Consider the following 15,633-nt stretch of genomic DNA (forward strand, 5'->3'; position numbering starts at 1 on the left):
CATTGAGCACATAATCTTTTCTTGTACTGCCTTGATTATCACAGGTTTATGATATGCTTCCCTGACTAGCAGGACTGATGTCACCCTCAGTATGCTTCTCAGATTGCCTTGTTCCCCAGGAACAAGTCCCACGTGTCGGCACTGGCCAACGTAGGTCGGTGGTGAGAATGTGTGAGCCTAGCCCCAGCCCCCCCATCCCGCGCCCAGCACCTCAACAGACACAGCCTTGTCCATGCTTCTCTTGCCAGGAGTGTCCAGGCCTTTGGTGGGGTTGCCCGCCTTGGGGGCTGGAGGGGCCCCCTCGGTTGGCCCACTCAGCTCATGGAGGTTCAGCGGAGGGCTAGGGGGTGGCATTTCGAAGTCTAAGCTCTTGTTGAAGTCCGTCTCAGCCGTCATCTTCTTGGGGGACTGACTCAGGAGGTTGCTGGGGGGTGGCCACACACCCTCGTCCACTTGCCTGGGGTGGGAGAGTTGGGAGCAGCTGTGAGGTCAGCAGGGTCGTGGCTCCCTGGGAGGGAAGCCTGGCATGGAGGAGGCGGGGTGTGAGGGGGGCTCTGGGATCTTGCCGAACAGATGGAAGGGCCTGGGGAGGGGTGACTGCATCTGGGAAATGGGAGCGCCAAGCCTGCAACATGCAAGGGGTGACAGGTCAAAGTGCAGAGCCAGCCAGCACACCGCTGACCTCTGCGGGGAGTTGGGATAAGGGATCTGGGCCCGGTGTGTGACCCCATGGGAAATCGCAGGTCAGAGATAGGAGGTCAGGGATAGAATGACCTTCGGATCTGGGCCAGGGTGTCCGTGACCCCCCGGCACCGCTTGAGTAGCCCATCCAGGCGCTGGGGCTCCTCCTTCAGGAACTTCACTGCCTCCACCTCCACACGCAGCACTACCCGCATCTTGCTTTGCAGGCCTGGGAAGTGAGCTGAGGCGAAGGGAAGGAGTGAGCGGGAGGAGAGAGCAGCTCTGGACAGCTGGGAGGACAGGCAGTGGGGTGGGGGTGCAATGCCTGGGGTGGGGCTGGGGGTGCCCCCAGGCTCACCCTTGAGTTCGGTCAGTGTCTCCCCGAGCTGCTTCAGCACCAGCGCCTTCTCTTCCAGCTCGGGCCCGGGCACCAGTCGGTGGTTGTGGGACACATCCCTCTGGATCTTCTCCACCGACTTCTCCAGGTCACTGCAGTCACAGAAAGACCTTTTCAGCCCCTCTGGCCCCAGCCCAGCCCCCTGAAACTGAACAGCTGGAAACAAATCAGGCCACTGGTCAGATCAAAATTAAAAGCCATCCACCAGGCCACAAGCCAAAGTGAAATCAGAGAGCCAGACCTCAGAGATGAGACTTCAGAAACGCTCCGTAACAGGTGCCCCAGGTCCCTGTGTTGAAGTTCTCATCTTTAGCAGTATCAGCCAGAATCTCCCTCCCTAGGACTCACACCCTCTGATTCTCATTAGCCAAGGACACAGCAGAGAAATTGGCAGCTTTTCAAAGAACTGGAGGCAGGTGCGTGTGCTTTTTTGGGGAGGCGTCCACCTTTTCTCAAATGATCCAGACACTCAGCCTCTTTCCCTCAATGACAAAGCTGCTTCCTATTTTCAGATGGCTTATGCTGAGCTTGTGTCATTTTAACACCCTACATCTTTCTGAAATGTAAATCAGACCAAGTCACCACCGCCTGTGTTGAACCCGAAATGGATCTCGACATTCTGAGGCTAAAATCCAAACTCTTTAAGTGCAGCCACAAAGGGCATGGGGGTAGTAGCTGAAAATTTGGGTCTGGAGTCAGACAGATCCACATTCCAACCCGCACTCTGCCTGACCCAGAAGAGATCTTGGAGAAGTTACCGACTGTCTCCAGATCTCAGCTTCCTCATCCCCCAAAAATGGGGATGGTAAGAGTTCCTCCCTCCTGGGGCCACTATGAGGATTAAATGAGCTAAAAGCAATTAAATGAGCTAATGCATGGGGTCAGTCCCTGGGGGCTGCTCTTATTTCCTCTCTAGCCACATCCACTTCCTCCCCATCTGGTTTGCTTCTATTTCCAACCATCCAGAATTTCCCTGAGGTCCTTGTATGTGCTGCTCTCCCTGTTGGTCATTCTTGTTTGCCACGCTAGGTCTCCATTGCGGCATGCAGGCTTAGTTGTGTTGACCAAGGATCAAGCCCAGGCCCCCTGCACTGGGAGTGTGGACCTTATCCACGAGACCACCAGGAAAGTCCCTCTCCCTGGACTTCTATAATGCCATTTCCTCTGCCCGGAACACTCCATTACCACCACCTCCCCACCCCCCGCGCACACGTGTGACTAACTCCCACACATCCCCAGGTCCCAGTGGGAAACTCTCCCCTTACACTTGGTGTTAGGGGTCTGCTTCCTGCCTGGAGCTCCTGTTTGCTAGGCTAAGCAGCTCTAGGCAGAAAATAAGATACCCTGTCTTTCTGATTCATCTCTGATTCCCAGCACCTGGCATGGTGCCTGGAGCAGAACAGAGGTCTGGTAAGTAATTCTGGAAGGAATGAATAAGTGAAAGAAGGAATTACTGCCCAGGTAGGTCATCCCAGTCCCGCACCTGAGTTACTGATATCCCTGACCCACATGCAGGACGTCACATACATTCCTGTCAAATCCCATCTGTTGGAAATCAGCTCAACAATCCAGGGAGGAACAACTTTTGAATCTCAGTTCTACCATCCAACAGATTTGCTCCCCCTCAAAGCTCTGTGTCATCAACAAATCTTATCAGCATGCTTTATATATCTTCATCCAACTAGTGGGTGAAAAAACAGACCACACTGGAGCCAAGGCCAAAATCCTGTGCGTCAGCACCACCAGTTAAAGAGGGATCTTGTACTAAGTGCCTACAGCGTGCCAGGCGCACATTCAGCCCCTCACTTTATCCTCACAACAAATCCTGGGAGTGGGAACCATTATTACCTCCAGTTTACATACAAATAGTAGCTCAGAGTAAGAAACAGAGGAAAACAATAGAATGGGAAAGACTAGAGATCTCTCCAAGAAAACTAGAGATACCAAAGGAACATTTCATGCAAAGATGGACACAATAAAAGACAGAAACAGCAAAGACCTAACAGAAGTAAAAGAGATTAACAAGAGGTGGCAAGAATACACAGAAGAATTATACATAAAAGCCTTAATTACCCAGATAACCACAATGGTGTGGGCACTCACCTAGAGCCAGACACCCTGGAGTGCAAAGTCAAGTGGGTCTTAGGAAGCATTACTATGAACAAAGCTAGTGGAACAAATAGCTCCAGTTGGGCTATTTCAAATTCTAAAAGATGATGCTGTTAAAGTGCTGCACTCAATATGCCAGCAAATTTGGAAGACTCACCAATGGCCACAGGACTGGGAAAGGTCAGTTTTCACTCTAATTCCAGAGAAAGACAATGCCAAAGAATTTTCAAACTGCTGTATGATTCAGCTCATTTCACGTTAGCAAAGTTATGCTCAAAATCCTTCATGCTAGACGTCAACAGTACATGAACCGAGAACTTCCAGATAAAAGGTAAAGGAACCAGAGATCAAACTGCCAACATCCACTGCATTATAGAAAAAGCAAGGGAATTAAAAAAAAAATCTACTTCTGCTTCATTAACTACACTATAGCCTTTGATTGCATGGATCACAACAAACTGTGGAAAATTCTTAAAGAGATGAGAATACCAGACCACCTTATCTGTCTCCTGAGAAACCTGTATTCAGGCCAAGAAGAAACAGTTAGAACTGGACATGGAACAATGGACTGGTTCAAAATTGGGAAAGGAGTACATCAAGGCTGTATACTGTCACCCCACTTATTTAACTTATTTGCAGAGTATACATCATGTAAAATGTTGGGTTGGGTGAATCACAAGCTGGAATCAAGATTTCTGAGAGAAATACCAACACCTCAGATATGCAGATGATACCACACTAATGGCAGAAAGTGAAGAGCCTCTTGATGAGGGTAAAAGAGGACAGTGAAAAGTGAAAGTCACTCAGTCATGTCCGACTCTCTGCAACCCCCTGGACTATACAGTTCATAGAATTCTCCAGGGCAAAATACTGGAGTGGGTAACCTTTCCTTTCTCCAGAGTATCTTCCCAACACAGGGACCAAATCCAGGTTTTCCACATTGAAGGTGGATTCTTTACCAGCTGAGCTATCAGGGAATCCCTTGATAGACAGTGAAAAAGCTGGCTTAAAACTCAACATAGAAAAAACTAAGATCATGGCACCTGGTCCCATCACTTCATGGCAAATAGATGGAGAAAAAGTGGAAACAGTGACAGACTTTATTTTCTTGGCTCCAAAATCATTGCGGATGGTGATTGCAGCCACGAAATTAAAAGATGCTTGCTCCTTGGAAGAAAAGCTATGACAAACCTAGACAGCATATTTAAAAACAGAGACATCACTTTGCCAACAAAGGTCCGTCTAGTCAAAGCTATGGTTGTTCCAGTAGTCACATATGGATGTGAGAGTTGAACCATAAAGAAGGCTGAGCATCGAAGAATTGATGCTTTTGAACTGTGGTATTGGAGAAGACTCTTGAGAATCCTTTAGACTGCAAGGAGATCAAACCAGTCAATCCTAAAGGCAATCAATCCTGAATATTCACTGGAAGGACAGATGCTGAAGCTGAAGCTCCAGTCCTTTGGCCACCTGATGCAAAGAACCTACTCAATGGAAGAGGCCCTGATGTTGGGAAAGATTGAGGGCAGGAGGAGAAGGGGATAACAGAGGATGAGATGGTTGGATGGCATCACCGACTCAATGGACATGAGTTTGAGCAAACTCCAGGAGATGGTGAAAGACAGAGAAACCTGATGTGCTGCATATGGGGTCACAAAGAGTCAGACGCAACTTAGCAACTAAACAACAAGTAGCTCAGATACTAAACTACATTCCCCAGCCTCCTTTGCATGTAGAAGTGCCATTCAAATAAGGTCTAGCCAATGTAATATGAGTGGAAGTGGTACATGCTGTTTCCAGGTCTGGCATCCTAAAATCCTCCCATGTAGGCTCCTCTGCACTCGTTTCCCCTTCCTGTTGGCTGAAAATGACCCTGTGGGTAATCTTGGAAGGCACATATTGAAGACGTGCCTTATTGGAAGGCATTAGCCTGGGTCCCTGAGTGACTGCAGGGAGGAAAGCCACTAAGCCCCCCTTAGGCTCAATTAGCACCTCAGTCTTCTGATCGTGCACTCTGCCAAAGTTTGGGGGCCCATAACCTGAGCAGGCTCTGTAAGAAAGTCCAAACCAGCGCAAGTCTAGACATTGGGATCAGAAAGTGGTGGGGCTTTCCAGACCCAGCTTTAGTTCTGGAACAGTTGAGAGGTGAGGATCAGGGCAGAACCAGCTACAAAATGTGGGGTGGCCCAAAGCAAAATAAAGATTTTGCCCCTAGTATAAAAATTAAGAATTTCAAGATAATATCAGCAGAGCATTGAACCAAGTACGGGCCCTCACAAGCATGGTGCCCTGTGTGAATAACGGGTCACATGCCTATAAAGTTGGTGCTGGGCTGGGCCATGTTACACTCCAAAGGTCAAAGGTCTCAGTCAGTGGAGGCTGCCTCTAAGGGCAACATCTAGACAACGTGCTTGACTAGAGCTACACATGAGTAAACCAAGCTGAGTGGAGCACAGAATCAGCTGTAACTTCCAGCAAGATGCCAGGGCAAAAGGAAGGGGTAGAGTGAAGCTGAGGAAGTGGACAGAGGCTGGTAAGCTAAGGAGGGGGTAAGGATGGGCCAGCAGGAAATTAGGCAGGGAGGCCCCTCCCAGTCAAGCCAAAGCCACTGCAGCACCAGTCCAGATTCCCCCCAAAAAGCCACCTTCGAAGTAGATGGAGAACCCTGCCAGAAGCTATGTATCAGCCCCCAAGCTCTCTAAAGTGAGCAGTCAGAGCAATGGGTTTGATAGCAGGGCAACGCATAGAGAGACTGTGTATTCCTGGAGAACTGAGGCCCCAGGAAGCTGAGGACCAGACACTCATATGACAGGAACATAAATACATTCTTTCATCCTTCCTGCCTCCTCTGTACTTTTATATTTCCTTTTATTTTCCTTTAATGTCTCAGTACAGTTCCCTTTTATAATTCCAATCCAGTTCCTCTGTGCTGAATAAAAAAGGGGGAAAAGAGGACAGGTAAGTTAGGTAAATGGAATTCCCTGGGTGCGGGGGCAGGGGGTGGTAGCCATCCGTCTACTTGGAGATCTGACCGGAGCTGTCACTCAGCTTTCACAGCAGGGGTGATGCAGTTGACTGCCACACCAGCTTATTTCCAAGTGGGATGGCCCCTTCTTTCATCTCAACCACAAGGGGTCATGGCAATCTTGCCCTGTGCATCACTGAAATGCACATGGACCTCCAGGCTGTGTGGGCTCCAGGCTGTGTGGGCTCGAGGCTGAGGAGCAGGGACCCTTCTCAAGGAGCCCCTTGCAAGTGATACAGCCAATTATGACTTTGGTGAGGAAGCCGGGTTCCTCTGAGCAGTCTTCCTTGGTTCTAGTAGTTGACCCGTAGGAGCCAAAGCCCCCTCTGGAAAGAATTGTGAAAAGCTTAACCTTGGGCACAGGTGACGAAGCTGAAGCACGGGGAAGGGCAGAAACTGCTCTGATTGCCCAGCTGCTCAGAGCTGGAGCTGGAGCTCGGGCCCCTCATGCCCTGTGCTGCCAAGAGGGAGACCAGGCAGAGGAGCAGGGTCTCTGTCTCAGACCCAGGGACTGACCAGGGAAAGCTGCAGGGGGCTGGAGCTGCTCACTCAGTGGATGGACAGCGGAAAGCAGCCTCTCCTTGCAATGGTGCCAGACAATCGAATCTTGGCCAGACAGCTATTTACTAAATTTGGATCAGAGGACTGTCTTCTGTTAACCCTTCCATGTCTAAGTCTTTGGGGGCAGGGTGTTCTCTGTTCCTGGAGCCCTGTTTCAGCAGCAGTAGGAGGGGAGGAGGGTTCTCCTTGGCTGTATCTGGTCTAAGAGCGGGTGAGGGTGGCAACGGTGACCAAGCTGGCCCACTGGAACACTCTACTCGAGGATCAGTATGCAAGGATCACAGGCCAGAACGAAAGCAGGCAGAGGACAGAAGTGAAATTGGGCATCTGGAAACATGAGAGTAAGGCTGCAGACGACGGGGAAGCCAGACCTTGGACCATTAGGGAGTAAGACCACAGCAAAAGCAGACATCAAGCCAGAATAAAAGAAAATAGGACTCCTGCCAGATGGTCAAAGATTTGTGGGTCACAGAGACATCAGACCACAGAGGAGATGAAAATCAGGCTTCAGAACAGAGCCACGACACCTGGGAGTCAGAAAGAAGGGAGTTGTGCCTCCCCGTGTCGGACACGACTGAAGTGACTTAGCAGCAGCAGTGATACCAGGTTGCAGGCCACCGAGGCCGCACTCCCAGCCCTCCCCGCAGCCGCTGCGCCCAGCCTCACTTGAGCTGCTGGGTAATGAGCTCCTCGTCGTTGAGGTAGCGCAGCCGCTCCTCCTCCACCAGGGTGCGCTGCCGCTGCAGCGGGTCCTCCTGCCGCCGCGCCGCCTCCGACACGCGCATGCTCAGCTCCGCCTCCGTGCCCTTCAGCAGCGCGCGCAGCGACTCCAGGTTCTGTAGCTGCGGGACGCAGATGGGCCGGTGGACGGGGGTGGGAGAGAATGGAGGCGCGCTGCGGGGAGAGGGCTGGGAGGAGGCGGGCAGAGGACAGCCCGACCGCGGGGCGAACTCCACGGACGATACTGCTGCTCGGCTGCGGCCGTGAGCAGCAGCGAAAGGGTGGGGTGGTAGGGGTCACAGGCCGAGGGTTACTTTCTGGGGAAGCATAGAGGCAGGAGGAGAATGGCTTGGGGATGGTGGAGGGAGACAGGAGTGCCAAGTTGGGCAGTGCGGAAGGTGCGGCTGCTTGGCTGTGGCAGTTAGCTGCAGCGAAGGGGTCGGGGGAAGAGGACAAGGTTTCTGGGGAAATATAGAGGCCGGAGAATGGGGTAAGGGATATTTGAGGGCAAGAGATGACCCTAACAGGGCCCTGCCCACCTTGGGACTGCAGGGCTGTGGCTTCGATGAAGGACTCAAGCACTGTGGTTTGACAGAGTTTCCTTGGCTGGGACCGGAACATAACTAACACTTGAACCTAGTTCTAAGGCCGAGTTGAGGCAATGGTGGGGGTAGCCGAGATCTTACCCATTGCCCAGATGGCAACTCTCTGCCCCTTCTCCAGCCTGTCTCTACTCATTATTCTCACCTGATGGGCCCTGGGGCACTCTCGAGGAGCGGGCACAGGGATGCCAGGCTCCTGACTGGTAGGACCATCTGCTAAGCAGGTCAGGCTGGGGAAGGCTGTATGGGCTCAGGAAGGTAGCCCTGAGGGGATCTGGGGGAAAGGCTTCCGCCCAAGGGAGGGGAGGGGGAAAAAGAATGGGAGAAGGGAAGGAGCTGGGACTGCTCTGAGGGATACTGACAGGAGGAGGGGGCTCAGTGGGGTACGCTGGGGCTCCAGGAGGGCGGGAAGGATTCAGGGAAAGGGAAAGAGGGCACGCTGAGGGGGACACGGGCCAGGGGTAGTGGCTTGGTGAGGGAATAGAGATTCAGCGAGGTGACGGGAGTTCGAGGAAGGTTTCGGAGAGCAGCCCAGTAAACGGCGAGGGACTCGGGATAGGGCAGACTCTAGGGAAGGAGTTTCGGCAAGAAGGTGGGTTCTGGTAGGGCGGGGTTTGAAGGGGCGGGGCCCCGGAGAGGTGGTGGTACCTGGAGCTTCCGCAATTGCTGAAGCTGGCTGCGCAGGTCATTCGTGCTATTTTGTAGGCCACGCAGGTGCAGCTGCATCTGCAAACGGTTGATGGCAGTGGGCTGCCCCGCAGGGGTGCTGCTGGCCGGAGGCGGGGGAGGGCCGGACACTGGAGTGGCCCCGCTGCTCCGGCTGCCCGACCCACAGGCTGCAGACAGGGACCACAAAGATGGGAGAAAGGGAATAAATCGTGAGCTGGGAGAGATCGGGGTAAGTTCTTTCCCACTCGTGGCCCCACACAGTACCCAGGGAGAAGCGTGGCTCTGACTCCCTGCCCCAACCAGTGGTCGTCAGCCTTTCTGAGGAGAGCAAAGCACCAGGCTAGACATCTTGGGCTAAGGTGACTACTCATTTACCCATTGAAGCCTGGTGTTGTAGCCCCTTTACAGACTAGGGAAAGACCAGAGAGGCTAATAGAGGGCAAGCACCTCTGGGGGAGGGAGAAAGGGTCACTCACGTGCTGAGGGGGTGGCTGCTCCATTGGAGCCTTCGATCTTCTCACTGTGGTACAGGGAAAAGATGGCCATCATGGGGTCCAGGCTGGCCCCAACCGTCAAAGCTGGGTAAGACTTTAACGTAAACTCCTCCAGTCCCCTGGTCTCAGGATGGCGTCCCCAAGAAAGGAAGGGATTCACCCCCAGCACCATGATGAGACATGGGTAGAGCTGAGCCCAGGGCTCTTGCTGCTCACTTTCCCTTCCTCTTGCCCCAACCACAGGCCTTTGGCAGTGGTGTTGGGAAAAGAACCTCACCTGGGGGTCTCAGGCTCTGAACCTCGCAGTAGGGCACTCTGCACCAGGCCTGTGAGGCTGGCAATTTGCTTCTCCATGGCCTCCATGCGCTCCCTAGGGAAGACAGTAGCCTTGATCAACCCCATCGCTGGGCATGGGGTCCCTCCTGCCCAGCCCCCCTCTCCTAAGATTGATAATTAGAGGAAAACCATTTCCTCCTCAGCACACAGACAATTCAAAGGGCCTCAACACCTAAGGATCAAATCTACAGCCCTCCCACACACATAACTTTGGAAATGCCCTTCCCCATTTGACAGTCACCCTCTCCCTCTCCAGACTCATCTCGTCATCACTAGCTCCCTAATGGGCCCCACCCAGGCCTCTCTGGACCTCTGCACATGTATTCCCCTTGCTAGGCACGCCCTTCTCCCTTCCTCTTCTCTGAAGTCATCCCAGAGTACCCAACTACCTTAGGAGTACACCCTCCCAAGGGAAGAACAAGTTTTTTTGTTTGTTTTTTTTCACTGTGTCTCCCCCACTAGACAGGGCAGGAGCTGGGTTTGCCCAATTTGGCATAAACAGTGCCCAGTGCAGTGCCTGGCACACAGGCCACAAGAAAGCTATGTGAATGTATCATTTCTCCTCACCTCTCAGTGGTGCTGCTTGAGGGCAGAGGGGGGCAGGTCAGTGCCATGGTTACCTCCTCCAGCCTTGCACCCTTAGCAAGAAGCTGGATGATAGGCAAGAGTTCCCCAACTCGGAGGCTACTTAAAGAAATGTGCCCCTCTCATCCCCACTTCTTACAAGCACCCCCTCCCCAGTGGACTTCAGCCGGCCTTGTGCTGGACAGCTCTCATGGTGGCACGTTTTGTGCCTGAGCAGGAAAGGCATTAAATAAAGAGTTGTGCTCTAGCCTCAACTCTAGTTGGGGAAACTAAGGCTCAGGGACCAGATGCAAACCCAGGTCTCCAGGCCCCTTGTCTGGGGCCCTCTCATCGGTCCCTTGGGGCTGGCAGATGAAATGCCTGCCCTGCCGCAGCCAAGATACTCTGGTGACCCCTCAAGGATACTCCGGGTCTAGAAGGACTCCCGGGTCTCAGACAGACTCTGCCGTCTCCCCTCTCCCCACCGTGCAGCCCCGAGCCTCGCTAGCTCCCTCACCTGGTTTCAGTGTCCTTGGCTGGCGCAGGCGGCCCGAACCCAACGAGCGGGCGCTCCCCAGGCCCGGGGAAGAGCTCGGGAGGGGGCGCTCCGGCCGTCGAGGAGCCCCCGGTGCTGCGGGTCTTGCCTCCGGGGCTCTCGGCGAAGACCGACGAGGAGCCCGAGTCTTTGCGGAAGGACTGGCGCACCGGCGAGCCGCGGCTGGGTGGCCCCGAGTAGGGGCTGTGCGGCGGCGGGGGCCCGCCGGGGGGAGCGGTCACGTCGGCCAGCTTCTGCGGCGACGAGGGCGGCAGGCGGAAGCCGTAGCCGTCGCCGTAGAGCGGGCCGCCGCCCGCTGCCTTGTACAGCGAGTCCTCCAGGTCGGACTGCAGCGCGGCGGCCGAGTAGGTGCTGAGCGAGCGCACCGAGCCGCGCTTGTACAGGCCTCCGGCGCCCGGGTAGGCGAACGGGTCGCCGGCGGCCGCGGCCAGGCTCAGGCGGCCCTCGTGGAGCAGCCCGTAGGGGTCGGCGTAGAGGCCTTCGCCCTTCACCAGCACCATGCCGCCCGCCTTGCCCGCCAGGTCCTCGTCCGGCTTCACATCGCGCCGCTCCAGGATGGCGCTGGGGCTCGGGCTAACTCCCGGGGCTGCGGGGGCGCCTCCCAGCCGCTCAGCCGCGTGGTGCACCGGGCTGCCGGCGTAGGAGGGCGGGCGCCCCCCGGCGTACGAGAGGCGCGAGCGCGACGGCGAGCCCGACGGCAGCCCCGATGGTAGCCCCGGCGGCGGCGAGCCTGAGGCCAGGTGTGGCGCCGGCGACAGGTTGTTGAGGCGCCGCGTGGGCGACGACTCCCGCGACGCATACACCATCTCTCTCTGTGCAGAAGACAATCCCGGAACCCCACGAGCCGGTCACAAAGGGGATCCCTTGCCTCCCGCTTAAGGAGCCAGCAGCTCCTCCCGCCCTCGAGACGCTGAGGAAGTCCCTTCTGTTCTCTGCCTTTCCACCCTCCTACTGCATCTTCGACCCCTTTCCCGTCAGGGCTCCCAGGACGGAGGAAGAAGTGGCAGAGGGCCAGGCAACAGAGAGAGGAGCCATCTCCAGCTCACCCCATGGTGGGGGATGGAAAGCAAAGAAGGAAGGGGCGGTTCCTGAGAGCGGTCTCCTAGGATATTTAGAGGCAGATTTGAGAAATCCTGATCTGACCAGAGGGAAAGCGGCAGATGAGGGGAGGGACACCTCCAGGACTCCACAATTAATGAAGGCCATCCTCTGCTTCAGCCTCCACGTTCCCTTCTCCAAAGCTGGCCCTGGTCCCTGATGACAAGTGGCTAGACTGCTCCTGGACCCATCTGCCCAACCTCCTCCATGCCCTGGGCCACCCCAGCCATACCCGAAGGTCCCCGTTGGTGAGGTGTGAGCCAGGGAAAGCGGCGTAGAGTGGCTCCTTCCTATAGATCTTGATAATACTGCGATCCTGGATGTCCCTGGGGGGAGGAAGGGGTGCAGAGGGTCACCATCCCCCAGCCCTGCGATGAGAGGGGGCACCTCCAGGCAAAGGGGAAAGGGGTGGCAAGAGGGGCCGCAAGCTCCAACCCCTTAACTCCTTGCTCAGTAGATCTCAGGCTGCCTGCCACCAACACACAACCAGCATCTTCTACCCCGTTTACCTCGGCCTCACGAACTGTTTTCAGTTTAGCTCAAGCCAAGGCCAACCAGCAGGGGTGGATGAGTTAAAGGGAAGGCGGTGGGGCCGAGATGACCGAAGAAGGGGCGGGCTGGTAGGGCTCCGGGAAGAGAGGTAAAGGGGGCTGAGGCTAGGTGAGGAGGCGGCTGGGGAATGACCTGTGGCTTCGAGACCCCCCTCGGAGGAGGAGTAACGGGGAGCCCACCCCATTCCCCCCGGGGCCACGCCCACCGGACGTCCTCCAGCTCGTAGAAGACGTTGCGAGCCTCATCTTTGATAAGGATGGCTGTGTTGGGCGACTTCAGCATGCCCATGGTGAGCTTCTGCGGGAACATGTGCGCGATGAGTGCGTGCAGCGTGTCCAGGCTGCTAACCTCGTGCGTGATGTGCACGCGCCGAGTCTCCTCCCCGAACTGCAGGAACAGCACCCCTGCAAAGGAGACGCCACCCTTGGTGTCGGGGCCGCCACCGCCACCACCCCGGCGGCTCGGGGAACCTTCGGGAGTCCCGCTGGTCCCGCAGAGGCAGGGTCTGAGGCCGGACGCCGCCCCGGAGTGCAGGTGCACCCAGGCACTCCTCATGCTGCCGGCCTCTCAAGGCACCCCAGGCAGGCTGGAGTCCGGGCGAGGAAATGGAATTGCGGGCCGGAGCAGTTGGGGCAGAAACTGAGAGTGAGGGGGAGAGATGAGGGAAGCGGGGAATGAAGGAATGGGGGGCTGCTGAAGGGGGTGGGAGAGGGGAGGCTTAGAGAGGGAGAGAGGGACAGGGAAGGGGGTGCGGAGGCAGAGAGAAGTGAGGGAAGAGAGGTGGAGAAGGCGGGTGAGAGAGCAGCTGAGGAGGGAGAGGCCCTGAGGGGAGGAGATTGGAGGAGGAGGGGTGGGCGGGAAGATGGGGATGGGGGAGGGGAGCCAGAGTCTCCCTAGAAAGGTGGTTGAGGAGAGATGAAGCGGTCAAGGGGAGGGAGAGGATGCCGGGATGAGCAGAACAGAGGGAGGAGCCAGTGGCCAGGAGGGAAGATGGACAGGCAGTACCTGGTGAGCGCAGCTTGGTCTGGCTGGCTGAGCGGGAGAGGGGCAGGCTCTGTCGGAAGCGGTTCATCCTACTGAAGCCTAGGGGGAGCTCGGCCTCTGACATGGTCTCCAGTGACTCGGCCGAGGCGTACGACAGCTTGGCCGCCTGGTCGGCCAGCCCAGGCTGGGCTCCCTGAGTGTGGCGTGAGCTGCGGGTCTGCGGGGATGGGGTGGGGCGAGACAAAGCAGGCATGAGCCCCTTTTGCTCTGCCCATTGCCCCTATCCTGGCCTGGGGAGCCCCAACTAGCCAGAGAGACACACACACACACACACACACAGGAGAGTCTCCTGGATTTCAGACTTGTGTGACTGCAGGAGAGTTCCCCAAACTCTTGGGGCCTTGGTCTCCCCAGGATACCCAGCAGGTAAGGACTGGGCAAAGGACTCAGGCACCCTGGGAAGCCAGACAAGAAACCATCTGAGCAGGGAGCCATGGGCACGCCTGCTATTTTAAGCTTCCAAAGAACAACAACACAAATTTGTCACCGAGGTGAGCAGCAGAATCGTTGAGCAAATTGGGGCATTAGTTCCAGACATTAATTAAGCGGCGGTTTTGTGAGTGATGAATTTATCCTTCATGGAGTTCAGAGGGTTGGGGTGGGGGTGGGAAACAGGGTCCAGGAAGAAAGCAGAGAGCTAGGGGCCCTGGGATCCCAGTTCTGGGAGGCATGGCCCCTCACAGAGCTGGGCACAATGTCCTCGACCTAGGGTGACTGGAAGAACCACCCCAAAACCCCCCAAACCAGTTGGACCCCAGTTTCAGACTACCTGCTTAGTACATGCAGTGCACATGCTCAGCCCACACAAGCACATGGCCTAAGTGTCAGGCCTCAGCCCCTCCCTGCATGGCACATGCTGCCACATGGCCAACGTGCCTGGCTAGCCGCCCAGAAAGGCCTCCTCCAGTTCATCATAGCAGCCCTTGTCCTGAAGCTACAGCCGAGGGTGATATCTGCCTGGGGCTAGGGAAGGGTGTCACCCAATGACCATCCCCTGCCCCAGGGACAGTTCGATACCCTCTCTTTAGGAGAGGGGACACCCTGATTTCAATTGCACTTCAAGAATCTACTTTTGGCTGAAGGGCTGGAGCTCTCATTCAGCCACAGCTCCTTCCAGTCTGCCCCAGCTCCTCCCCTCAAACCTGGTTGCTATCAGAAACTCATTTATTTAAGGGAGAAAGATAATGAATCAGATCTACATCATTCTGTTATGCAACATTATATATATATGAGATGTATCACATATACATGTTATCAAGAAAAAGACCGTGTTGCCCAGTTGTATTCTTTTTATAAAATAATTTTTAACAACCACAAATCATTCAAAACCATTAACACTGGTTATCTTGGGGCTGAGACACACCTTTCTCTTTACTTTATACATTGCCTGGCTGTGTGAACTATATACAATCAGAATATATAATTTTTATATTTTTTGTTTTTTATAATTCTAATGTCTTTTAAAAATATTTATTTATTTGGCTGTGTTGGGTCTTTGCAGCATGGGGTATCTCTCATTACAGCGCTTGGAGCTCTCTAGTTACAGCTCTTGGGCTCAGTAGTTGCGGCATGCCCGTTTACTTGCCCTGCAGCAGGCAGGATCTTAGTTCCCCAACCAGGGATCAGACCTGCGTCCCCTACAATGGAAGGTGGATTCTCAACCACTGTACCACCAGGGAAGCCCTCATTTTTATAAAAACAAACAAACAGTAAAAGTGTCTCTAAAAAGGAATTATTCTCCTCCTCAGCTCCCCCCTTCCGTAAATCCTGATTAACCCCTAATTCATCTCCATCTTCCTATTAACTCAATTTAATGTTCCAATCAGATTAGCACTCTCAAAAGAGAAAGCATCTTCTTCTGATGAGCAATGTGCCCAGCGGTCCCCAAAGTGGCCTCAGAGCTTGGGGATGCTGCAGGTCAGATATGGGGACATTAGTGGGCATCCAGCTTCAAGCATAATGCTTTGATCAGTGGGTGGGCATGGGTCTGGGGAGGAGGGAGGCTGCGTAGGAACTGGGCCCACTTGGGGGATGCCTGGGCCCAGACTTTGGAGTCTGCAGTTCAGTTCTAGGCTGATCACCAGGGCTGGCCTGTGCCCCTCTCTTTCCTCACAGTGTGGGGAACCAGGCCTGGTCTGGTGGTCATGAGGTTGCCAGGCAACTGGAAGGTCAGTGGTTGCCATGCTAGTGTGGATGAGGGGCTACAGAATTCAGGCAAGATGAGG

The 15,633-nt window shown here is 54.9% G+C and overlaps 1 protein-coding gene across 1 annotated transcript in view; it reads right to left on the minus strand.

The window, feature by feature from the left end:
* SRCIN1 (SRC kinase signaling inhibitor 1) overlaps positions 1-15,633 on the minus strand; it is a 72,048-nt gene that overhangs the window by 19,391 nt on the left and 37,024 nt on the right. Inside the window, exons 6-16 of the mRNA XM_027516654.1 lie at positions 13,370-13,565; positions 12,570-12,768; positions 12,045-12,138; positions 10,676-11,526; positions 9,536-9,628; positions 9,241-9,284; positions 8,744-8,931; positions 7,440-7,615; positions 1,040-1,170; positions 775-922; positions 211-457 (exon numbers count right to left, since the gene is read on the minus strand). Of these exons, the coding sequence (XP_027372455.1) occupies positions 211-457; positions 775-922; positions 1,040-1,170; positions 7,440-7,615; positions 8,744-8,931; positions 9,241-9,284; positions 9,536-9,628; positions 10,676-11,526; positions 12,045-12,138; positions 12,570-12,768; positions 13,370-13,565 (2,367 nt within the window). The remainder of the gene's footprint in view (positions 1-210; positions 458-774; positions 923-1,039; positions 1,171-7,439; positions 7,616-8,743; positions 8,932-9,240; positions 9,285-9,535; positions 9,629-10,675; positions 11,527-12,044; positions 12,139-12,569; positions 12,769-13,369; positions 13,566-15,633) is intronic.

This window comes from Bos indicus x Bos taurus, chromosome 19 (genome assembly GCF_003369695.1).
Source record: "Bos indicus x Bos taurus breed Angus x Brahman F1 hybrid chromosome 19, Bos_hybrid_MaternalHap_v2.0, whole genome shotgun sequence".
NCBI classification, from domain to species: Eukaryota; Metazoa; Chordata; class Mammalia; order Artiodactyla; family Bovidae; genus Bos; species Bos indicus x Bos taurus.